The sequence below is a fragment of the Nicotiana sylvestris genome, chromosome 10, assembly GCF_000393655.2.
Source record: "Nicotiana sylvestris chromosome 10, ASM39365v2, whole genome shotgun sequence".
Classification (NCBI taxonomy): domain Eukaryota; kingdom Viridiplantae; phylum Streptophyta; class Magnoliopsida; order Solanales; family Solanaceae; genus Nicotiana; species Nicotiana sylvestris.
The window spans coordinates 43,053,464-43,079,743 of record NC_091066.1 but is presented as its reverse complement, the minus strand read 5'-3'; the positions used below and the strand labels follow the sequence as shown (position 1 = coordinate 43,079,743).

At 38.7% G+C, this 26,280-nt stretch overlaps 1 protein-coding gene and 1 non-coding gene across 2 annotated transcripts; one reads left to right on the top strand and one right to left on the bottom strand.

The window, feature by feature from the left end:
• Nucleotides 1–5,101: 5,101 nt before the first annotated feature.
• LOC104221929 (uncharacterized) lies at nucleotides 5,102–6,348 on the bottom strand. Its single transcript, XM_070158858.1, has 3 exons — nucleotides 6,256–6,348; nucleotides 5,864–6,163; nucleotides 5,102–5,800 (listed from the first exon to the last, which is right to left on the bottom strand). Exons 1-3 carry the CDS (start codon nucleotides 6,346–6,348, stop codon nucleotides 5,102–5,104), a joined length of 1,092 nt encoding a protein of 363 aa, XP_070014959.1.
• A 415-nt stretch (nucleotides 6,349–6,763) lies between these two features.
• Nucleotides 6,764–6,871, top strand: LOC138880564 (small nucleolar RNA R71). Its single transcript, XR_011403298.1, has one exon. It is a non-coding gene; the product is annotated as a small nucleolar RNA R71 (small nucleolar RNA).
• The last annotated feature ends 19,409 nt before the right edge of the window (nucleotides 6,872–26,280 follow it).

Sequence of the window (26,280 nt, the reverse complement as noted above, 5' to 3'; positions counted from 1 at the left end):
GTGTTGCAACATAGCCGGAACAGGGCCCCGACATACCCATAATGTCTATAACAAAAATTGCATACCAAGACCAAGGCAAGTCCGGAGAAGGGATCTCGCCAATCACCGCTGAACTGGACAGTCTACTGTGGTGGGGGAGCTGCACCTGCCTGTCTATCAGGACCTGCAGCACGACATGCAGCGTCCACAAATAAAAGGACGTCAGTACGAATAAAGTACTGAGTATGTAAGGCAATGAACCATAAATACGATCAGTAATGTAAGCAAGGATAGAGAATATACAACCTGTAACATCTTAGTACCTCTGAGGGCTACTTACATGAAATGCATGATACATATGTATAAATACATAAACCTTTAAAGCATTCGCCTCTGTGGGCATCATCATCATCATATCGTACCCGGCCATAATAGGCTCGGTAGAATCGTACCCGGCCACGTGGAGCTCGGTAAAACCCAACTGATCAGTGGTTGCACAATAGGTGCCGTACCCGGCCAACTATAGCGTGGCTCGGTAGAGTAAAATAGATACATATATATAATGCATGCTCGACTCATGGAATCACATTCTAAACCTTTCGGAGTGACGTAAGGTCGGTATCCTCTGTACACGTTATTAGGACTAACTCTTCACTATGAACCTTATAAGAATCAAGAAGTACCAACAACATTGATAACATAAGACTAAGAGAAGCAACATTAACATCAATCGTTCCATAAGAGGGAAAACAATGTAAGTACTGCTAGCTTCTAAGAGTAGAGTATCTTGGAAGATCGTTCATTACATTATGTACAATCGGAGTCGTGCAAAAGAAGGAAAGGGATAGCCTCACATACCTTGTATATACTGCCCCAATCTCAAGCTATGCAATTGTCAAAACTCCTTAGTCTACAATAAGAGAAACGATACTATCGTTATCATTTAAGCGTCATAACTATTATGTATCGACCACAACCTATTTTACGATGAAACGGACAGCACCTCCCCTATATATATGACCTCACACAATTCAAAACAATCACCAAACAGCCCAAACATCATCAATAATAAACATATTGAGCCTCCCAAAATAGTCCACACACAGCCTAATCACTCCATACATACGACGACCACCGTAGTCGTGTCAAACAACCTGGAAATGTTACGAATAACTATCAGCCCATAAACCTACATATATATGGTGTTTCTCCACACCCTTCCTCCTCCAAAACTCCACAAGATAGTAGTAAAATACGCAGCCCAACAACAACGCAAAACAGTCCACAAAACAATAACACTACTACCAAACCTTTCGATATATATCTCACAAGTTCTAGCTTCAATGGCTTAGCCGCAACTTGGATAATCTTAAATACATATAGAGTAAGAGGTTCCTTACCTTTATACAGAAAGAACAACTCCAATTTGACCTTAAATTTCCAAGAAATATCCCTCCAATGCTGCCACAACAACAAAAAAATGAAACTAGCGATCAATTAGTGTTTTTCGGCACTAGAATCACTTTAGAAGGCTTGAAATCACCTAGGATTGATATTAAGAACATGAGGGAGTATTTACAGAACATAAACCCTTTAAAAAAACCTCCCACACGAGCTGGAACGACACAAAAATGAGCAACAACAAGAAGAACAAGAGACTTACTAGCGCCACGGAATTCCCGACACTTGATTTGTGTTGTTTGCCCTTTTTTGGGTCTTGAATCTTGAGAGAACCTTGAGAGGATGTTCCTAGGGTTCTAAGGTCTGAAAATAGTGAAAAGAAATGACTTAAAACGGGTTGGAGTCATCCTATATAGGTCCAAATATCTTAAACCGACTTAGTGGGCCCCATAGAGAGGTGCTTGGCGCAGTCTCGCGAAAATGCGAATATCTCTCTACTCCGAGATCGTATCGATGAACGGTTTAATGAGTTGGAAACTAGACTCATAGATATTTAATTTGGTTGGTATATCACCCCGTAATTCCTTGTAAATTATGAGAAAAGATTAGAAACATTTGACCTAATGTTTAAGTAAAATTATGAACCTAAGTTGCGACAACTTTTGTCGACTTTTGTTTCATAACTCGTTTGACTTCAAAACTTATGATACGGATATTATATGATTAAAATACCTTAATAAATGACCTCTTGAGTGTATTAAGCTCCGCTAGATTACCTGAAAATATGAGTTACAACATCCTTGATTCGTTTAACTTCTAATACTGGTTAATCACTCTTATACACTCTTGTATCACTTAAGACCAATAGGATTGACTTCTTATCATCTCAAAGATAATTCCTTTTTGGATTTATGTTAACTAATATATGGCATGAACTAACACATATGGATATGGGTTGTAACACAATAGGTGATTTGAATGCAGTCCTATAGGCCCAAAGTGCGTCGCCAAGCTTTTTCGCCCAATCAGTTCTTATGGCGTTTACAGTTTTAGTGAGTACACTCTTTATCTCATGGTTTGAGACCTCTACCTGCCCGCTTGTTTGAGGGTGATATGGGGTTGCTACCTTGTGGTGCACATCATATTTAGCCAATAACTTTTCAAAGACACGATTGCAAAAGTGCGTGCCCCCGTCACTAATGATGGCCCTCGGAGTCCCGAATCGGGTGAATATATTCTTCTTCAAGAATCCGACCACCATTCTCGAATCATTGGTGGGGAGTGCTACAGCTTCCACCCATTTGGATACATAATCCACCGCAACAAGTATGTACTTATTGCCGTAAGAACTGACGAAGGGACCCATGAAATCAATTCCCCAAACGTCGAACACCTCAACTTGCTAAATTGGATTCATGGGCATCTCATGTCTACAGGATATGTTTCCCGTTCTTTAGCATTCATTGCAGCCCTTTACCCATTGGTGAGCATCCTTAAAGATTGTTGGCCAGTAGAACCCTGCCTCTAACACCTTTGCTGTTGTCCGAACTCCTCCAAAATGTCCTCCATAGGGTGACGCGTGACAAGCCTGCAAAATAGAACATTGTTCTATCTCAGGGACGCATCTCCAGATCATGTTATCAATGCAAATTTTAAACACATGCGGTTCATCCCAGTAATAGTTCCGGTAGTCACGATAAAATCGTTTCTTTTGAACATAGGAGAGTTCATATGGTTCAATGTCGCAGGCCAAATAGTTTGCAATATCAGCGTACCATGGCACATCTTCCACAGTTGTGGCTAGTAGCTGCTTGTCTGGAAAATTTTCCAGAATATCCTCAAACTCAATTGCATTTTCAGAACCTTCAAAGCGCGACAAATGATCAGCGACTTGGTTCTCCGTTCCCTTACAGTCACGAATCTCCAAGTCAAACTCTTGCAAAAGCAGCACCCAACGAATTAGGCGCGGCTTAGACTCTTTTTTATCAACCAAATACCTAATGGCTGCGTGGTCTGTGTACACTATCACCTTCGACCCGATCAAGTAAGACCTGAACTTATCAAAGGCGAACACAACAACCAACATTTCTTTTTCAGTTACCGTGTAATTCAGCTGAGCACCACTCAATGTCCTACTTGCGTAGTAAATAGGGTGCATTACCTTATCCTTGTGCTGTCCCAACACGGCTCCCACAGCGTAGTCACTAGCATCACACATGAGTTCAAACGGTTGCTCCCAGTCGGGACCAACTACAATCGGTGTTGTGACTAGCCGCTTCTTCAGTTCCTCAAAAGCTACCCTGCAATCATCAGAAAACACAAATGGGTTATCGTTTTCGAGCAACTTACAAAGGGGATTTGCGATCTTGGAAAAATCCTTGATGAATCGCCGGTAAAAGCCGACATGTCCCAGGAAGCTACGAATATCCTTGACTGATGTTGGAGGTGGAAATTTTTCTATCACGTCGACTTTGGATCTGTCCACCTCAATCCCTTTACTCGACACTAAGTGCCCCAAGACAATTCCTTCTTGTACCATAAATGGCACTTCTCCCAATTTAACACTAGATTCGTCTCGAGGCACCTTTTTAGAACACGGGTTAAATTTGCTAGGCATTCATCAAATGAATTTCCCACCACTGAGAAATCGTCCATAAAGACCTCCATAATATCCTCCACCATGTCTATAAAAATGGCCATCATGCACCATTGGAATATTGCAGGTGCATTACAAAGGCCAAATGGCATTCTCCTGAAGGCAAACACTCTGTAAGGGCAAGTGAGTGAAGCCTTTTCCCTATCCTCCGAGGCAATAGAAATCTGGTTGTACCCCGAGTATCCGTCGAGAAAACAGAAGTGTGACCTTCCTGCCAATCTATCCAACATTTGATCAATGAAAGGAAGTGGGAAATGGTCTTTCCGGGTAGCCAAGTTCAGCTTCCTATAATCCATACAAATTCTCCATCCTGTGACGGTTCTTATAGGAATCAACTCGTTGTTATCATTCTTAACTACCGTCATGCCACCTTTTTTTGGTACACATTGAACTAGGCTAACCCAGCTACTATCAGAAATTGGGAAAATGATTCCTGCATCTAACCACTTGATCACCTCTTTCTTTACTACTTCCTTCATATTGGGGTTCAGCCTTCTTTGGTGTTCTCTACAAGGTTTGTGTCCTTTTTCTAGCAAAATTTTATGCATACAGTATGCAGGGTTGATTCCCTTTATGTCTGCCATGGTCCACCCAATAGCAGTTTTGCACTCCTTAAGTACCTGCAAGAGTTGTTGAGTCTGCACATCTAGCAAACTAGATGAAATAATAACAGGTAATGTGGAGTTAGGTCCAAGAAACTCATACCTGAGATGGGCTGGCAATGGCTTTAACTCCAACTTTGGTGGTTCTTCGATTGATGGCTTGGCTGGAGGAGCTTCTCTGTTCTCCAAGTGCATGGGCTCAAATTCAAGTGTTCTATCCCAGAACCCTCTACCTTCTAATGTCATTACCCATCCAGCCAGTTCTTCTACCCTTACCTCATCAAAGTTCATCAGACACGCAGCAAGGGGGTCTTCAAAAGTCAGCAGTTCATCATTGGTCTCTACAATTACCTCCACGACATCTATAAAAGAGCAATTGGCGAATTCACTTGGTCGCCTCATAGATTTCTGTCCGTTGAATGTTATTTCTTCATCTTTCAACCTCCTCTTTAACTCCCCAGTTTCACAATCGATTAAAGCTCTCTCCGTGGCCAGGAATGGTCTTCCCAAAATTTATGGGAATCTCTTCATCTACTTTACAGCCTAAGATTACAAAATCTGTAGGGAACACAAATTTCCCTACCTGAATCAATACATTATCCAGAATACTAGAGGGTCGCTTTATCGTCCTATCAACCAGCTGCAACAACATAGAGGTGGGTCTAGCTCTTCCAATACCCAGCCTTTTATAAATTGCCAGGGGCATAAGATTAATGATGGCCCCTAGATCACACAGTGCTTTAGCAAAGGAAAAATCACCAATAGTGCATGGGATTGTAAAGCTCCCTGGGTCAGATAACTTTTCCGCAATTGGTCTAGTCACCACTGCACTACAGGTCTGGGTGAGAGTAACTGTGGCTAAGTCTTGGAAATCAAATTTTCGGGACATTAAGTCCTTCATCATTTTTGCATACCCAGGCATCTCTTTCAAAGCATCAATTAAGGGAATGTTTACCTGGATTTGTTTTAGTATTTCCAAGAACTTCTTGTATTGCTCCTCCTTTTGGTACTTAGCTAGCCTCTGAGGGAAGGGTGTAGGAGGTCTCTTCTTCCCAATCATTTGGGATTGATGTTTATCAGCCTCTACATCAACCACTGGTTCCTGTGTTATTTTAGCTTCTTTCTCGGTCTCAATTTGAATGCCACCTTCTTCCTGGGCAGGCTAGACTATCACTTCTATTAGTTTCATTGATTCATCTAACTCTATGGGCACTGATATAAGTGCCTTAGCTTCCCTGGCTTCTCGAGCCCTTTCTTTATCTACATCCAAATCTCTGCCATTACGTAAGCTCACTGCCATCAACTGCTTCGGGACTTGATCTTTTGGATTTACCTGGGTATTTGTGGGTAGTGTTCCATGAGGGCGATTGTTTAGAGACATCAAAATTTGTCCCATTTGCATTTCAATATTCTTGATCGCCGAGTCATGTGCATCTGCTCTCACACTAATCTTTGCATTAGACCCAATGTCCTGTTGCATAATTGCTTCAAGTCTAGCAACCCCATCTTCCTGCCTTCCACTGTACTGTTGAGGAGGGTGATACACCTGCTGTTAATTCTGATTACTGTATCCATGTGGCCTTGGGTAAGGTGCTATATTGTTGGGGGGTTTCATACCTCCCATGTTTCCAGTGTTGAACTGTGATTGGGCTGGCCTGTATTGTTGATTTTGCTGACTCCAATTCTGACCACCCTATCTCTAGCCTCCATAATTAGACACATAGTTCATATCTTCAGGGTAGTGCTGATGATTGTGTCCTGCAGGCCACTGATTACCAATTGGCTGACTAATGCAAGATGTGCACAAGCCCCCATTAATAGTATCTACAATATGTACCTGTTGTTTTTGCCCTGACTCTTCCACCCTTTTGGTGAGTATGCTCATTTGTGTCAATAAAGTGGCCATATATAAAGTCATTGAATTGGAAACGGCACTGAGTGCACCACTAGAGTGATAGGTGCATTTCTGGTTATCCATCCTGAATTTTGCGCCATCTTGTCAAGCAGACCTTGACCTTCTCTCCATGTTTTACTCAAGAATGATCCACCTGCTGACGCATCAACAATGTTCTTCACGTTGTCTGACAATCCTATGTAGAACCGCTGTCCCAACATCAAATTTGTAATGCCATGGTGCGAACATATGACCAACATCCCCTTAAAACGCTCCCATGTTTCATGCAATGTTTCCATTGGCCTCTGTTTTAAACTCCAAATGTCATCAATCTATTGTGCGGTTTTGTTGGGGGGTGGAACTTGTTCACGAATTGCCTGACTAACTCCTCCCAAGTTGTTATGGAATTTATGGGGAGTGAGTTTAACCAGGTTTGGGCAGCTGCGGTCACTGAAAATGGGAACAATAGCAACTTGATTGCTTTTGGAGTACATTGGGCTGTCTTTGGGTCTTGCAGATTGACAGAAATTTTTTCAAGTGTTGTTGAGGATCTTCTACTTGTGACCCTGAAAATAGCCCCTTGTTTTGCAACAAATGCAGCATGTTATTCGTGATTTGGAATGATTCAGCTTGTATCTACGGGACTAAAATTGAGGTGGCCAAATTTTCAGTTGTGGGTTGTGCCCAATCATAGAGAACCACCTTGGGCAGAAGAGGTGCCATTGGTGTTATTGGTACAGTTGGGTGTTCTTCGTGATCTCCCATTGCTGTTTCGATTGGATCAGTTGTTTGTTGTTGTCTGTTTCTCTGGTTGGACCGGTTCAAGGCCTTAAAAACTTTCTCGGGATCTGAAAATGCTTCAAATACTTCACCAGTTCTCGATGAGTTTCTAAGCATGCACCTATGCAACCAAGTCAACAAACGTTAAACATTTCAATGTAAAAATTGGGTGTAGAGAAAACTAACTACACTAAGATTTTTTTTTACTTCTTTCAATCGCAATTAATAATACCGTTAACTCCCCGGCAACGGCACCAAAATTTGATCACGCTCAACTAAGCCTATTAAAATACTATGCGGGCATTGCAAATATAACCCGGGGTATTATGCCCCGAGTCAAATCCCACAGGGAATTAACGTATCAAGAGAAGTCTTTGAAATACTAAATTCTTATTAGTCAACCTCCTCAAACTTTGTGAATACAAGTGGTGTTATAATTACTACGACAGCTATTCGAATCAATAAAACAAAGGTTAATTAATATGCAAATGTAGACAATTGGAATAAAGGCCTAAGGTAATGGCTTCCCCCGTTGTAGATTTCCTTAGTCGTATATTTCTTATAGCTATGAATTAGTTATCTCTATCAATCATGAACTCTCCAACTATCATAACACTCTCTCAAGTAATTATGATAATTTACTAGACGCACTTTCTCAAGCTACGCTAGCTAGATTCGCATTACAGTTCACTTAGATTGCACACGAGGTATCGTTATCTCTACTCCAACCTCTAAACCCTCGGTTATGACATCGCCTATACTCCGAGAGTGATGTTGTTCAAACAATTACCTAAATATTCACTCTTTCTCAAGTAGATACATAATAAATAGGCATAGCTAATTGAGGATCCTTTCAACTAACCAAATATCAAAACATAGTTGAACAAATAGAGATTAACAACTAACACAAAACTATATATATCACAATAAGTTCATCCACAACGGGTTCAACCAAAACCTTAGATTAAAAATGTTAGCTACGCATAACAATGATAAACATCATAATAAATAACTTCATTACAAATCATAAAAATAAAAGGAAGAGGAGAAGAACTTGATGTAGAAAACTCCTCTTAGCTCCTTGCCTTTCCTATTCTTGTTCTTAGATAATAAAAGTTGCACACCTGTTTTTGGGCGAGCTTGACCTTCTATAGGTTAAGTTAATTTTCCCCCCAGACTTCCAAAATTACCCTTGACGATTCTGTTGCGGAATCTGGACTAGCGCGATGGCGCATGTGGGCGCGCTAATGGGCGCGCTAGTCCAGGTCTCATTTGTTTGGTTCTTTTATTCTCGTCTTCTCGCTCATTCAGCTCCTAGGGGTCTTTCTTGCTTCAATGTGGCTCCAGTCACAACTTTTAGGCCTCATACAAGCTCTTCATTCCTGCAACACAATTTAGAGCTCATTTTTCATCATTTAATTATATTAGAGCATTGAAACATAATCAAGTTGGGGCAAAAACCATTTTCATATGACATATATCTAGCCTAATATCAGCGGAGGATTAGAATTTTGGGGAGGTGTTGCGTATTGATAGGGTGCTGGAGGATTTTGTGGACATTGGTTTGGTGTGTTTTGAGGAGGTGCTATGTTTTGGACATTTTGCTGGTTAATGTCTAGGACATTTACGGTGAGGGAGAGGTTTGCCAAGTTGCGGACCTGCTCAAGTTCCCCTTGCAATTCCAGTATTTTCTATTCTAACTGTAGGACCAAATCATTCTGGGATGGAGTACTCCGATCGTCTAAAGTTTCAACATTTTCCACGTGCGCAGCATTTTCTTTCCGGATACTACTCATATCATCCATCTTAGCTTTTCTCTTGCCTTTTGGATTACTTGGAGGAGGAGGGCCTCTAGATCTGGTATGATATGCTGACGATGCCAGTATGTGTGAACCAACCTTAGGGGGTGGGAATATTCAAAATAAAAGAAAAAATGCAAAAAGGTAGACAAGTTAGTACGGATTCTAAAAAGCATTTGCAGTATTTAAACACGTATTGTGGTAATGTAAATTCGCATCCTAATTTGGGGAACCTTGTTGTGCCCGAGGTAAAACCAGTGACAAGTAGATTTGGAGAGATTTAATGCTGATAAATGCTTCATTTCATTAATGTAATAAATAAGACGAACCTTAAAATGACGATAAATAAATGAGTTACTAATGGCATCTGCCTTATTACATTCGAATTCCAAAATGACTCAAAACAGATAAACCTAATCTATTTGGTCCCAGAGGGACCTTTCCCATATTTGACTCTCTTGGCTTCGTCAATTAAATTCCCCAGGTCGTGCATGTCCAGCAGTAGGTATGCCCTTGCTAGGTGTCCTCCCCTGTTGCCCTCTGCATTCTGACAGTCTACTGCCCTTTTTCCTTATCTTCCCTTCCAGTTCCATTAGACCCTGCTCCAAGTATTCCAACCTTTCTATCAACCCTGTAGCCATTTCCTTCCACTCGTTAATTGACTCCATGTCTAATTTGTGTTGTTCCAAATGTTTGGCTTCGGACTTAAGAACTCTTTTGCGCAGCCTCTCATACTCCACTTGTGCTTCAGCAACCTCATCTATAACTTTGTTTCCTTGACCAATCCCTGGCTCGACCATTCCTGCTATGTTATCTTCTAACCATGATGACACATGACCGGCGTGATATCAATCTAGATCGATGGTATCCTTTTCCATGATAATATTCAAATGCCACATATGCTAGGCCTCACATTTGTATGGAATGGTGTCATCCTAAAAATCTGCTCTATAATGACTCATTTTGGAGACTTGTGGTATGACTTGTTTTCTACCAGCTTGTCTCATGACCCTGATAGGAACATAGGGATGTATTCCCCTTAACCCAATCAACACCAAATGCGGAACATCCCTGGATCTGATGATGAATTCATTAGTAGGGAACCACTCAAACATCCAATGAACCTGCTCCTCGGTCAAATAGCTGAAAAACTATGCCCATTCTGTAGCACTCTCTGGCTGTGCAAATATGTCTAGGATAAAGGTCATTCTTTTAGGATGGTGAAAAGCTATGTGATGGTGGAAAGTTATGTGATCGTTCTATGGTCTCCGTGGAAACTCTTGGCGGTATTGACCCCTCTGAAGATGTTTTAACAACAAAATCTGCAGTAGCAAGTTACGGCCCTCAAAATGTTTGAACCCTTTCTTGCAACGATCGAGAGCCCGATATATGTCTGCTACAATCATTGGAACAATAGTATAGGTTTGTCCCACAATTCCCTCCATTAAAGCTTTGGTTACCATGGACAACCTGGTATGAATTATATCCCCTTGGCTTGGAAACACTATCATACCCAGAAAGCAGACGATGAATACAAAAACCCAATGATGAGTCCAACCTAGGGAAGTGATGGAGAATTCATCATGAAAGATACGGTAAGATTTGTTGTGTCCATATCGTTCATAGAAGAAGTCGAAGGGTATGTAGGACTTCTTCAGGCACTCCAAGTCATCATTCTTTATCAGACCCATCATCTTCAGAAACCCCCTGGTAGTGTGGTTTTCCGATACTAGTAAGTCAGGACTATCCCATGGTAATCCATCGAATCCTCCTATTTCCTCCAAAAGAGGAGTCATTTCTATATTGCCAAAACGGAATACAGCTCTTTCTCCATCCCAGAACATAGTAGCATCCTCGATCAGCATGTTGTTTGGTTGGATGTCCAATAAGGAAGGTAAATTTCCAACAACCCTTTTCACATGATTTTTGTCGCTTGGCGAAAGGTTTTCCCACCAACCTAACAACAACGGTGGTATACTTCGGACCATGCCGAACCTGGGAACTTCGTGCCTTATTTCCTGCAAAAATAAATAAAGTTAGACCCTTTCCCCCTCTGGATTCGACTACTTACACATTAACGATTAGCATGTCAACATTTGTCTCTCCAAATAATGCACATATCGTGGTTGCGTCCGTTGGGATTATAGAAATCCCGGTGGACTTTGGACAAGGCTTACTTAGAGGGTTATTATGCAGACAACATATTAACCCAGTCTAGGTTTGATCATGATGCATGTACAGTTATTATTAGAGTAAGGTTTCTATAGAAGTCTAGACTGGTACCCTCAAGCAGACAACTTGAGAGGGAGAGGCACGAAACCGTCGACTAGACCGATGATCGACTAGTTTTATTGTGAATAAGCCTTTCCAAATTTAAAGGGTGATTTTAGGAAGATTGCGGACACTCATCAAGCGCCGCTATAGTATTAGTACGCACGAGTGGAGTATGATGTTGAGCATGAAATTATGCAAAAGAAAATAACATGTTGCCAAGTATTTGCACAATGAATAATGATAAAATGCGGTATTTAATAATTGTAAAGACATTTAAGAAAGAAAAACAAGGAGACAAGTCAGTTTCCATAGTAAAAAGTGATAGAATAGGGAAGAGAAATAAATGAACGAAGATAGGCAAATAAATTCACATAGAGTGGTAAGGGGAAGGGGTGTGCAAGTATTAACGGTAAGAGCTTAAAGATTTCCCCAGCAGAGTCGTCATGCTGTCGCATCCCCTTTTCTCACAAAATCGGGTTTCGATATTTCTGGGACAACTCCTTTCTGAGAGGGTAGGGAATTGGAATTGAAAGAGTCGCCACCTAACGGATCAAGGTGCGTTAGGGCACCTAGAGCGAATAACTCATGTTGCTAGTTTACATCAGCAGAGATCGGGTAAGGGCTCGAAATTACTTTGAGGGGAAGGTGTTAGGCACCCCTCAAAGTCCACAACGGTGGGTCCCGACCGAACTTAATTTAAGCGAATTAGTCTAAAAAAGGAAGAGAACAATTTGGACAAATACAATATTTAATTTATTTTAAACAGGAGTATAGGGGGTGACCCTAAATTTTTTAGCTTATAGGATCATTCCATGCAATACTTTGTAACTCCCTCAAGTCGGGGTGTTACTCATAGCATTAGCACACTGACTATCATTTCCATACAACCCAATTACTATCTTTAAGTTGTTACTAAAGCGTTCTAGTAGTTTCTAGCGCGTTCCTTATGCGTGTACTAGCCGTCCCTTACCTATGGCCCTGGAGATATTAAGACCTCTATTTAGGATGGTTCTAGACCAACCTATGTTACTTTAAAATGAGAAATCTATGCGACAAAAAAAACAAATAGGGCTTTCAGATAAAGAACAAGCATGGGCTCACATTGGCCTCCACACATAGACAACAAAAGCACGCAATTGAATCAGCGAACTTTATCAACTTTGAAATCCTATAGGCAGGATATCTATATGAGAAAATAGAGTGCATAAACAACTTTGTTATGGCGAGCATTAAGCCCTATTTGTTTGCCTACTGATTTTATTCAGCATGAATCTGGGAACTTCAGGCAGTAATATGTCACGATTATAAACCCAGAATCATTATTAAGTCCTATAGATATATTGCTTAAGTGATTGACAATAGCAAATAAATTTAGGATCGATCGACAGAATCCTAAAGGCATGATTTCTAAATTTGAAATATGTTTTAGTCCTATAGGCATGATATCTACTGCTGGATTGATTTAAACCCTATAGGCATGACTTCTAGGTTTGAATGGATTTAAATCCTATAGGCATAATATCTATTAACTATATACAAGCAGAAATTAAACAGATCGCCGGGAAAGACAGTTAATGTGACAACTCGGCCGGTCGTCTTAAGAATTAACACCTCGATCCCCTATTAATTGCATTTCCCAAGTTTATTTCTTCTATTTTGATTTGCCGAGATGTTCGGTTTTGAGTTTCGGAGAGTTTTGGGACACTTAGTCCCTAAATGAGAGCTTAAGTGTTAGAAAGTTGACCGTAGTCGGAACAATGTGAAGATGGCCTCGGAATGGAAATACGATGGTTCTGTTAGCTCCATTGGGTGATATCGGTTTTAGGGGAGTGTTTGGATTGTGTTTTGGAGGTCCATACCTAATTTAGGCTTGAAATGCCGAAAGGTCGAATTTTGAAGTTTCTGGTTCGATAGTGAGATTTTGATCCGTGGGTCAGAATGGAATTTCGAAAGTTAGAGTAGCTCCGTAGTGTTGAATGTGACATGTGCAAAATTTCAGGTCATTCGGACGAGGCTTGATAGACTTTTTGATCGAAAGCATATTTTGAGAATTTTGGAGTTCTTAGGCTCAAATCCATGGTTAATTCGAGGTTTCGATGTTGTTTTAGGTGTTTTAAGGATTGGTACAAGTTTGGGTTGTGGTTTGTGACTTGTTGGTGCCTTTGGTTAAGGTCCCGAAGGCCTCATGATTAATTCGAATGGTTGACGGAAGGATTTTGGAGTTGGAAGTTTGCAGTAGCAGCTGGTTTTCTGTCATAACCGCACTTGCAGTTTGAGTCCCGCAGGTGCGGAGCCGCAGAAGCGGCGGAGCAAGCACAAATGTGGGTAATTCACCACAGAAGCGGTACCGCACTTGCGGATAGGTAACTGCAGATGCGGAAATTGGCCTTTAAGTGAAAGTCGCATATGCGACGAAGTCCTCGCAGAAGCGGGACCACATATGCGGTCCCAGGATCGCAGATGCGGAAACAGCTGGGCAGAAATATGAAATTTTGAGGGTTTAGTTTCAAAAGTTGGAAAATCAATTTGGAGCTTGGGAGAGGGCGATTTTGAGAAGAAATTGAAGAGGAGGTCATTGGATAACGATTCTTTAACCCTTTCTAGTCATATTCCATCAATTTATAGTTAGTTTCATCATTTAAATTCGGATTGGAGATGAAAATTGGGGAAAAATTTGAAGAAAGTTCTTAGACCTTGAATTCAACTTTTAATTGGGAATTTGACCTTGGATTTGGATAATTTTGGTATGCATGAACTCGTGAGAGTGTGAGGATTCTGAAAATATAAATTTTACCCAATTCCGAGACGTGGGCTCGAGGGCCGCTTTGGTCATTTTTCCTAATTTTGCATATTAGCTTAGAGGTTCTTTGTAGAATCAGTTACTTGAAGTGTTATTTACATTATGCAATTGAATTGAATAGATTTGGGTCATTTGGAGTCGAGTATTCGTGGCAAGAGCATGGTTTCGGGTTAATTTTTGATCCGGTTCGAGGTTAGTGGCTTGTCTAACCTTGTGTGGGGGACCTTCCCCTTAGGATTGGTATATTTGGTAATTGAAATGACTTGTACGTGAGGTGACGAGTACGTACTTGTGCTAATTGTTGGAAATCCGGTTTTTATTAAGTAATCACTAGTATGTTTCCTTTCCTGTTTTTATTACTTGCACTATTAATCCTGTTGTTAGCTTAGGAAAGCATGTCTAAGTGACTTAATTGCTTTGTTTGCTCAACCTGCCTTACCTGAATTCTGTGCAGCATGCTAGGCTAGAATCACTTATTGCCTTAATATGAAATTTTACAATTTCTGTTTATTTTCCTATTGTTGTTGTGTATTTATTTTGGGATTACGGATGTGGGATTCTGGTAGCTCCCCCTTGTATATTTATTTTGGGACTACGGATGTGGGATTCCGGTAGATCCCCCTGCGCAGTTATATGGAACTACAAAAATGCACCTGGTAGATTCCTCCAGTACTGGGTATTTACATCTGGGACTACGAATGGGATTTCGGTAGATCCCCGTGCACTATGAGTTGGACTACGGGACGGGATCCTGGGAGATCCATTGGATATGTACGTTTGGGTCTACAGGACGTTATCCTGGGAGATCCCCGATTGTTATTATTGGTGCTGAGCTATATTTCTTTTCCGTGTTTACCTTGCTTCTGTATAGTTGTTGTTGTCCTGTACATCTTGTGTTATTTTACTGCTGTAATTATTTATACTGTTCTGTTTTATACTGTTGATTTTTATATTTTATTTAACCTCAATAGGGCTCTGACCTTCCTCGTCACTACCCGACTTAGGTTAGGCTTGGCACTTACTGAGTAATGCTGTGGTGTACTTATTCCCCTTCTGCGCATGTTTTTCATGTGTAGATCTAGGTACTGCGACTCAGTCCTATCACCCGTGAGGCGAGGCGACTGCTCTAGAGACTTCGAGGTACATCTGCCGCATCCGCAGACCGAGGAGTCCCTTTCTATTCTAGATTTTAAACATTTTCCCTTCTATATTTCTTTCCCTTGTTAGATATTCTGGAGTTAGACATTGTAGATATCCAAAGGCTTATGGTTCCGTGAGTTTCCGGGTTTTAGGATAGTGTACTTGATTCTGAGAATGTTATGTTGTATATGTTGAGCGGCATTTTAACTATTGTTTTCATTCGGTTATTTAGGCTTTTGAGTATTTTTTCCGCAAGTTTCGTTTATATTCCGCATTTGTTAGGCTTACCTAGTCATAGAGACTAGGTGCCGTCACGACCGTTCACGGAGGGCGAACCGGGGTCGTGACAGTTAATTCAAACAACAAGATCCTATAGGCATGCTTGCTAATACACATTTGTTGGAAAAATGTACAGATCCCTTGAGTGGGATTCTAATATACAGAATTAAATGAAAGTCCTATAATCAGGATTTCTAGTATGCCAATGTAAAATACAGAAAAATGGTCATGAAAGCCCTATAGGCAGTATGTCTAAACACAGTATAGAACTCACACAGTTTTCACTTAAACGAACAGAATTGACATCATAATTAAATCCTATAGACAGGATTTCTACCTAGTTTTATCAAACAATATGAGAATAAACACCCCAGCTTTACTAAATATCCCTGAAACTGTTATTACGAAGTTATTACAGCCCAGAATAACTAATGAATTATATAATAATAACGAGATACTATAGAAAGCCTTCAAAGGCCAAGTGAACCTAGGAACCAGGCCTTCCAACATAACAATAGCATAGTGATTCCTCCACAGTCCATTTGAAACAGGTTTCCAGTGTGTCAAAGTTCCCAAAGGCCTCAGGGACCCCGGGGAATGCTCACACTAGAACCACATATTCAGAAAAGAGTTCATGAGAGATTGGAAAACCATCCCCCGGTGTGTCAGAGTTCAAAGGAGTGTCATGTGGACCCTAGGTAGTGCTCACACTGGGGGTTAGGAACCTAATGGACTAAGAGTGGGGGGTTCTAAAATTAGTACATAAAAGGGAGAGCGACATGTTTTAAAAATAGTTGGATTTCAGAAGAAATAGGATTCAGAACATAGATTTGCAGGCAGAACTGCACCAAGGAAGCATACATAATTCATGCTTAAACAAATAGTTCAAATAAGTTGAAGTCTAGTTAAGCTAAATACTCATGCTAGTACTTAAGACAGTCATGGCTTAATCACATAAACAATTAGGTAGAAACGACTAAACTAATCATATATATGAATTACACAGGCAGGACATATGAGTTAAGCAACAGAATTTACTGATTACATGTCTATAGTGTGCAAAGTTCAGAACAGGTATAGAATTAACAAATAGTGCATGAGACAACTTAAACCTTATACTAAACTATGAAAAGGATTCATATTATTCAAAATAAATTAGTCTTGAGTTAACAGTGTTACTAAATGAGATCATATAATCATATAAAGGACAGAGTCATGCTGGTAGTTGAAACAAACTAGTCAAACAAAGCATAGAGAATGATATTGCAAAGGTTAGGGCATACCAGCAAGAAAATAAGCAAGTATGCCACAACATGGAAATCTTATAATAACTTGGCCTTGGCTTTCAGTCGGCCAAAATCAAGAGAAACTTAGCATAGAAATCAAAACACCAGAGAGAGCTTAAGTTTTTAGTGAGAAATATGAGAGTTCGAGTCTTGTTCAGAGGGGGAAGTGGAAAGGGTTTAAATAGTATTCAATTAGATGACCAAATAAGGAAGGAAATCAAACACATATGAATAAGGAAAGAAATCCATCACGGAATAAATAATGTAGGGTTTAGTAAATCAAACAAGCAGTCTCATGGTAAATAAGGAAAGTATTAGTCACATACGAGGAAGGAAAAAATATCAGAAAATCAGTAAAAGATTTCAAAACCTTAATTTTCAGTAAACCAGAAAATCGGCAGTAAAATAAGGAACATAATGTAGACAGGGGAATTCAAAAGGAAAATCAGAATTGAACAGATTTAGTTTGATTTTGAAGAATCAATACCCCAAATTTAGGGCAAGTAAGAAGCAGCAGTAATAAAGAGTTGTAATAAAATGCATAGAGATACATAAATGGCAGTATTAAAGAAAATTAATTAAGAAATCGAAAACCAAATTAGCTCTAGAAAGATCTGAAACCCTAGTTTTGGGTGAAACACCAAATCAGCCAAAATGAAAGAGAATAGCATAGAATCGTACTAAATAAACATATATAAGAGTTTATTAAAGAAAACTCATAATCGAATCAACTTTAATTCAAGTAAAGAAAGGTTTTGAAACCCTAGATTTAAATAAATCACAGAATCGGTAAAAAAATCAACAGATCTATAAATAACAGAGCAAATATAGACGAAAAAAGTGTTTAAAAGACAGAGTTTGAACCGGATTTGTTTCAAATTAGAGAGGATCTGAAACCCTAACCTTTAGGGCTTAGTGAATCAAGAGAGATATGAGAGGATTATTACAAATAACATGCTTGAACTTGAGATTATCCAGATTCAAAGGGAAAACACGGACTTAGACGGAACCAAATTGGGGTACTTGCCATATTTAGGTAAATACCTAAGTTATTCCAGAATCGGGTGCCAAATAAGGGAAGAACCCTAGAATGATAAGGGAGTAATGGGAGAATCCCATTATAATAGGGATTCTTAGGGTGTTTGGGTGAGACGGTGGATTTAGGGTTTGACAGGGAAGGGGGGGAGAGATGAGAGTATTTGAGGGCGGCGGGTGGGTGGTAATGAATTAGGGTTAGGAGTGTTGATTAATTAAAAGGGGCAGGTGATTAGGAGCCGTTGATCTTCTGAGATCAATGGCCAGGATTAGATCTCTATGGTCGGGCGGGTTAATTGGATGGGTATGGATACTGGGTTAGGATGGGTATAGGGTATTGGGCTGGTTACTGAGTTAGGTTGTATTTGTCTGGGGTAATGGGTAAACTAGGTCTGAAATTAATTAGAAAGAGGCTAGATTTTAAATACCCAATTAAATCAGTAAAATAATTTATAAAAATAATTAATAAATAATAAATAATAAATAATGTTATTTGTGCATGAAAGTGATTTAAAATAATTACTTAATATTACAAAAATATAAATAGTCATTTTGTATGTGGATAATATAGTTATGCATATATGTGCTATTATTGCAAAATCATTTGCAATTATAGCCTAAAGATGCAAATATAATTATACATAAAAAATTTAAAGTTTAATATGAATATAAATGATAAAAATTAAGTAATAAATTATTATAAAATTATTTGTGATGCAATTAATAATTATTTAGATAATAAAAATGCCGGAATAAATTGATTAAAAGCCTTTAAAAATTATAGAAAATTATGAAAAAATATTGGTTGATGCTCATGCACTATTTTGAAGGTATATATATATTAAAAATATATATGAAAAAATTTTGGTATCAACAATATACAAACCAGCTCATTTGTAAAAAATCTTTGGCTTATTTTCAGTCCTTAGACTAGAGAGAAACATGTTTTGGAGCTAGAGTTCTTGCACACACACTTGGGTCTTGAAGATTTGAAGCTTTTGGTTGAGAATTTCTTACCCATTTATGTTTATTTCTTAATTTTCTTTCTTTGTATTGTATATTTAAGTGTGTAGTAATTATTTCAACACTTAAATCTTGTTTATGGAAATATTCATGTTTAAAATGTGGATTAAATACCTTGTTGTGCTTATGTATTGAACGATTTTTATTTATTATGAAGTGAGTTATTGTTTCTTTAATTATTCTTGTTCTTTAATGTTTCCAAAGGGATTAGTTAACTCTAGGACTCGCCAATTAACTTTGATTTAATTTTGGGAAAGATAATTTGGGGTTGGGAAAGATCAATTAACAAGAACTTGAGGGTTTAACCCTAATTTTATAGATTCTACCTAGGGATAGGATTGAACTACTTGTAGCCATATTCGGGTGTGCTTAATCTCTTAATTGTTTTAGAGATAATTAAATTAGGAAGCCTTGTTAGTCTTCGAAATCAGCTAATATAGAATTATTACCCGAGGATAATTAACATAAACTCGCTCATATTTGTAAAATCGTGAAATACATTGGATCGTTATTGAGTGTATTTCCCCGTGTATCCATACTTGTAGCCATTGATCATTTTACTTGCTTTTTAGGTTAGTTTTGATCTTCGCATTTAGACAATCATTTTCTCAAACCCATTCTAAGTGTTTGGCATTGCATAACAAGTGGTAATTCTCTTACACTCCTAATCGTCTACTTATTATTCTCTGTGGGATTCGACCCCGACTCATAGTTGGGTAAATTATATTGCATGCGACCATGTCCATTTACTTTTTAGTAGTGGATTTGGACGTCATCAAAATTGGCACCGTTGCTGGGGAACAATTTGGAATATTTAGGTTGTTTGAGAAGTAAGCGTAAGTGCCAAACTTGTGAATATTTATGTAATTATCTTTTTTACCTTGGTCTATCTTTATTGTTTGTTTCTCATTTATTTTCTTAGTTTTTATATATATAAAAATGGCATCATGTGATGAAAATTGGTTGAATGGTAGTTGTTCATACTTTGATGACCTTTGTCCTTATTATAGAGGACCACACTTGTGGGCAAAATTATTTAAATTCTTCCTAGGGCGGATTGTGCGCACAATCTCAAACCCATGAGTGGAGTATTTGTAATAAGTGTGGTTGTCAAAATGGCCATTGGCAGTATTGTACTTATTTTTCCTTCCCTTCCCCAATACCCCACTATGATGATTATAGTTTTTGTGATGAAAATGATAAGGATATGGAAGTGGAAGAAATTGAGCATGGTCAAAATGGAGAGTTCAAGCTCATGTTAGAATGCCTACTTGAGGGAGGAAACAAACAGCAAAGTGTCTTGGAGGAACTTTTAGACAATAGTCTTCAAAATGACTTGGCGCTTGAAAGGATGAACTCACAAATAAAAGAAATACTTGAAGATTTAGAGGTCCAAAAAGCCTTGGAAGTGAATGATAGCCAAGAACCTTCCTTAGATATTGAAGCCGAAAATCCTTCTTTGGCACTTGGTCAAAATCAAGAAGAACTCTCAAATGCTCAAAATGAGAAGATGATGCTCATGTTGGAGACCATTCTTGAAAATGAGGAGAAGCGCAATTTTGCACTCGAGAACTTGAAGCAAGTCTTGACTCAGAATGATGAGAATATCCACACTTTGGAAGATCAAATAAAAATATTGGTTGAGGCTCACTATGCCCACCAACTTGAAAGTGTGGAAAGAGGTCAAGAAGAGTCCAACTCCGAGGAAGAAAGTGAGCTTTACTTTGATAAATCAAGAATTCAACATCCGCCAACCGACTCCATGCTTGTTAGTGATGCCAAAAAAATATGGAATTAGAGTCAACCAATGTAATTGAAAAGATGGCTGAGATTGACTCTAGCCCGGGGGAAAAGAGGATGTCAAAATCTGGGAAGAATTGCAATTTAGAGGGTTGATGTCACATATCAAGTATTTTTCAACATTGGAATTGTGTGGTGATATGGGAATTGAACTACACAAGTAAATGAGAGATTGCGAAGAGGAAATAAAAAGGCCATACATCTTACAATTTGAGAGAACAAGAAGGCAAAATGGTATTCCTCATATGAAAGCCAAGAAATGGAAAATGAAGAAATTAAAGTTTGGCTTAATCATCAACTTACCACCCCCACCGCTCGTGATCACAAGCTTGATTCCAAGTTAGTTGCCCAATTCATATCATCCAAGTGGCGAGAAATGCGGTAAAGTTGATCTGCATCGTGCCACGATGTTAAATGCGGCACTTGGTGGGAGCCCATCATTTTTAAAAAAAAATTAGTCGTTTTTGAAATTTTCTTTTTAAGAATAGCTTAGTATATTACTTTTGACTAATCTGCCAAATTTTACAATTTTTGGAGTTAATTTGAGCAGGTCGGGGTGACCAGATAGCCAAAAATCAGTAGTTATTGGAAACTGCAGACGCACTTCTTCGCGTTCGCGATGGACCTTTGTGTTCATGAAGGTTTATGAAAATTTAAACCTTCGCGTCCGTGATGCTCTCCTCGCGTTCGCGATCGTTTGGTAGTGTTTACTCTTCGTGTAGGCAACAAGTCCCTCACGAACGCGTAAGGTCAGGTAAATTTTAATATTCTAAAAGACTGGAAATCGACACTCAACCCCTCTTTGTTCAAAGAACAGTTTCTTCTATTCCTTAAGCCCCCAAAAACTAAATCATCCATAATCTTCAAGTCTATTGCGATTTTCCATCTCCATTTGCAAGGTATGTGATTTTCCCTCTTGTCTCTTAACTCTTTCTTCTCTTTCTTGGTGTAAAACAATAGAAGAACAACCATGATTGTTTGGTTCTTAGGATTCAAATTTTGAGTATTAATTGTCAAACTTGTGTTTGAAATTTGTTGTTGCTTGCTAGGTGAGGTTGGTTGAGTGTCTTTTTATTGAAGAAAATTTGGACAAGATTTGTGCTTCAATGATCTATAAAATGAACAAAGAAAAGAGGGCACCCCAACTGTTTGAAAAAATTCCTGAATGAAAAATAGGCTTGAGCGAAGAAGATGACCTTCGCGAACGCGATGGTCTGCTCGAAAAAGCAAAGGCCAAATCCTGGGCAAAAAAATTTTGCTCTTCGCGAACGCGATGGTCTACTCACGAATGCGAAGAGCAACCACTGGCAGTCCCAAAAATGGTGAAAAATAGTAGCTTTGCACAACTCTGCCCGAGACTTTTTTCACCCATTTCTTTGGCTTATATACTTCCTAATACATTGTTGTAATGAGCTTTTAACATTGTTGGTCTATTTTGTAGGTATTTTGGGCATAAAATGGATCCGGAACACAATGAAATTGAACAAGAACATGTCCTTGAAGCTGAACAAGAGGAACCCTTTGATCATGACCGATTTCTATCTACATCATGTGAGCAGAAATATGATGAACTCTTGTCAAAGACCATCGTCTAGGAAAGAGGCATAAACATGAAAAAGGTTGAAGCTAAAATGTCGGGCTTCTACACAAGATTGGTAGAAAGCAGGTGGATTTATTTTTCCGAGCAACCAAATGATGCTAACCACACAGTAGTTTTGGAATTTTATGCAAACGCCTTGAGGACCGACTTCCAAGGTACCTTAGTTACTATTGTGCAGGGTGTGCAAGTCCATTTCAGCCCTGAGATAATCAACGGAATTTATGGACTTCCCAATGCCGATTGAGGTTTACAGAGACAAAACTAAAGCAGGAGGAAACCAGTGGCTAGTGGACAAGTTACACGATGGGGTGACCCCGAAGTGGATAACATTGCACAAGGGAGTTGATTCTCATGATTTCACGGCTAAGGCAAAGACATGGCTCTCTATTATCTGTGCAAGAGACTTTCCTTCTACAAATGATATTGATGTGACACCAGAGAGGGCACTGATAATTGCTTCTATTATGGATGGACTACCTGTGAACGTGGAGGAGCACATTGTTCGAGAAATCGAAGAAAGCCGCCCATGGGAGGTCCAAGAGCCTATTCTTTCCATCCTTGATCACTCGAGTATGGTATGATGTTGGGGTGTTAAAACGCCCAAATGATGTTGAGAAAGGTCCGGGAAAGTTGATGATCCATCCTTTGCTGAAAAGGGAACCCAGTGACAAGTAGAAAAAGAGGAGGATTGATATGGCATCCTCTTCATTTAGGCAGTTCTCTTAGGCCACCACCAATCCTGCCGAATCCTTTGTACCTACACTGGAGTCATTTGAACCCATGGGACCACTCCAGTCCGGCCCTCACACTATGCACACTTATCTAATCAAATACATGGAGTGGATGCGCACATTAGGCAGCTTATAGTTGGCCTTCCTACTAGCCCACATGAGGCTAGAACATCTATTGGAACTGCTGCCCCACTATCCTTGGATAACGTGGTCAAAGAGCAAAAATCAATAACGGCCAAGATGGAGTCCATGAACACTAGGTTGGAAAATATGAGCAGTCGGCAAGGTAAGATTGAGAAGAGGTAGAGAAAGTTCAGGGAGCATGAGAAAAAGAAAAGAAAATTTATGTCCAAGATGATGCACAATGTGAGTTCATTCTATGGCTTACATGAATCAGAGGACGATGATGATGAGGATATGGAGCTCAAATTTCCTACAACCTCCAGCTCCGACTAATGCAGTTTCAGGGAGCACCTCCTTCATTTTATCCTATTTTGATTAGTTGTATTAAGGACAGTGCAACACTTTAGGTTGGGGGTGACTCATTTACATGTGATGATTTAGTTGGAGCATGATTGCATTTATATATGATAGATGTATGTGGAGCATGAATATTATTTGTGAAGTTGTGTAGATTGGTTGACGTGTTAGTTTATTAGTAATAATTCGAAGTTTAATTCTAGCATGTTAGCATTAGTTTTTTTTTTAATATTTACTATTTTATTATTTTGCTATTTTATTTACTTGTAGTAGTATTAATTAAAATCCTTGGTTTTTCTTTATGCCACGGTTATTTTCCAAGGAAATAATTTGTGTCGAACCGGGTAACTTTTCCCTATGATGGATGGAGTGTGACAACTTTCTGAAGGGATTAGTCTTGTTTAATTTTTCTTTTTTTTAGGTAAATATTTTTTTAGTTATTTTAGTAGCTAGTTGTGAATAAATTGGTTTTTGGGTGTGATCTTGTGTCCATAAACCAACGTGTGGCTTGTTTGGTACCAACATAATTAAACTTCGTCATATGAAATTTTTGATCTTTAAAATAAAAAATGATTGAAGTGATAATCCTTGTTGTGACGTTTGGATTCTATTTTTGGCTCTTTGATTCATTAAATAACCTTTTAGGCTATATGTGATTTTCTTCGGGTTCATTGGTTTTAATTGAATTTTGGATTTATATGTCACTCGAGTTTGCATGTGCCATATGCGGTGAGATTTGTTATGGGTTCTTTTGCATTAGTTGTAGTCTAGAACTTGCCCGAAATGTGCTTTAAGGCGAAATCCTAGACTAACTTGGTTTAAAAAATGATGTTAGGCCTTCCTTGGACCGATATTGTGCTTAAATTTCTTATCCTTGCATATTTTCCCTAGTCAATCACTTTTGAGCCTTTAAACATTTTCTTTGGCAACCATATTACAAGCTTTAACTCTTTGTTCTTTATTGATCTAGCTTTTGGCACCCTACCTACCTAAGTACTTTGAAAGTGTAAACATAGGTTAAAAGCCTAAGTTTGGGGGTAAAAGTTGGAAAAGTTGTGATGTAGAAGTTTCTTAAAAGGTGAAAGGTAATATAAAATAAATGATGAGTAAGAAGAGGAAAAAAAGGGAAGGAAAAATAAGGAGTTGTGAATAAAGGGAAGAATAGGTGTTGAATGAAAAGTGAAGGTTGAAAAATATTTTTGAAGGAAGTGTGCTTTAATTATTGCAAATTGTAGTGTTTAAGGAGGTTTTGAGTCACTCTTATCCAAATTGTGCCCTACCTTAACCAAAAACCTACATTACAATCCTTTTAGTCCTACTTAATTTTGAACCAAGTGTGTCTACATTAGTGGAGAAATACCTGAAGGGCAAGCCTGTGGCACTACTTTTGTGCATTTGAATATCTTTGTGAGAGTTAGAGTTAATTCTTTCCATTTGATATCCCATTTGTGTTTAAATTGAAATTTATAAGTTGGGATTCTCTCTTAAGTGTGAGAGAACATGAAATATTGAGTTGGTGAACTTAATCCAATCTCCAATTGGGAGGAATGAACAAAAAAAATATTTGTAATAATGAGGAAAATTTTGAAGCTTTAGTGTCATGACTTGGTTGCTACTTTGATTAATGTGGTGTTTGAGCACTTGAATGGAAATGAAATTTGTGAGAAGTTGTTGGCGATTCATATGCTTTGGATTAATTGTTGGTACCAACCGAAGTCACTGGATTGTGTTTAATTTGAACCTTTTTGACTTGAAATGATGTTTGGTATGTCATTGAGCTTAATTGATGATTTTATTGACGGATATCCTTAGTTGTTGAATTGCTTGAGGACAAGCAATAGTTTAAGCTCGGGGACTTATTAAGTGGGTATATTACCAACTTATCTCGTCTTTAAACTTAGATTTGGTTGATAAAATCGTGTGTTTAATGTTATTTACTTTTATTTTACAGATTGTATGTGATTTAGAAGTGATGATGAAGAAACCAAGAGAAAACGAGTAAAGAAGGAGCTAAAATGGACAATGAAAGTCTATCCAATGATTTACCCTTCACGAAAACAAAGATGTAGCTCGAACGCGAAGCAGCAGAACTCAAACCTTCGCGAACGCGAAGGGACAATCACGAATATGAAGTTGAAACGCGAAGTGTTGATCGCGAACGCGAAGAACTAACTGGGCGAAAAAACTGGGCAGATTTGGAATTTTACGATTTTGGCCCCAAACCATTTAATACACAAACCAGCTCATTTGTAAAAGTTCTATGGCTTATTTTCAGTCCTTAGACTAGAGATAAACAAGTTTTGGAGCTAGGGTTCTTGCACACACACTTTGGTCTTGAAGATTTGAAGCTTTTGTTTAAGAATTTCTTACCCATTTATATTCATTTCTTCATTTTCTTGCTTTGTATTGTATATTTAAGTGTTTTATTTCAACACTTAAATCTTGTTTACGGAAATATTCATGTTTAAAGTGTGGATTAAATATCTTGTTGTGCTTATGTATTGAACGATTTTTATTTATCATGAAGTGAGTTATTGTTTCTTTAATTATTCTTGTTCTTTAATGTTTCCAAAGGGATTAGCTAACCCTAGGACTCACCCGATAACTTTGAATTAATTTTGGGAAAGATAATTTAGGGTTAGGAAAGTTTAATTAACAAGAACTTGAGGCTTTAGCCCTTATTTGATAGATTCTACCTAAGGATAAGATTGAACTACTTGT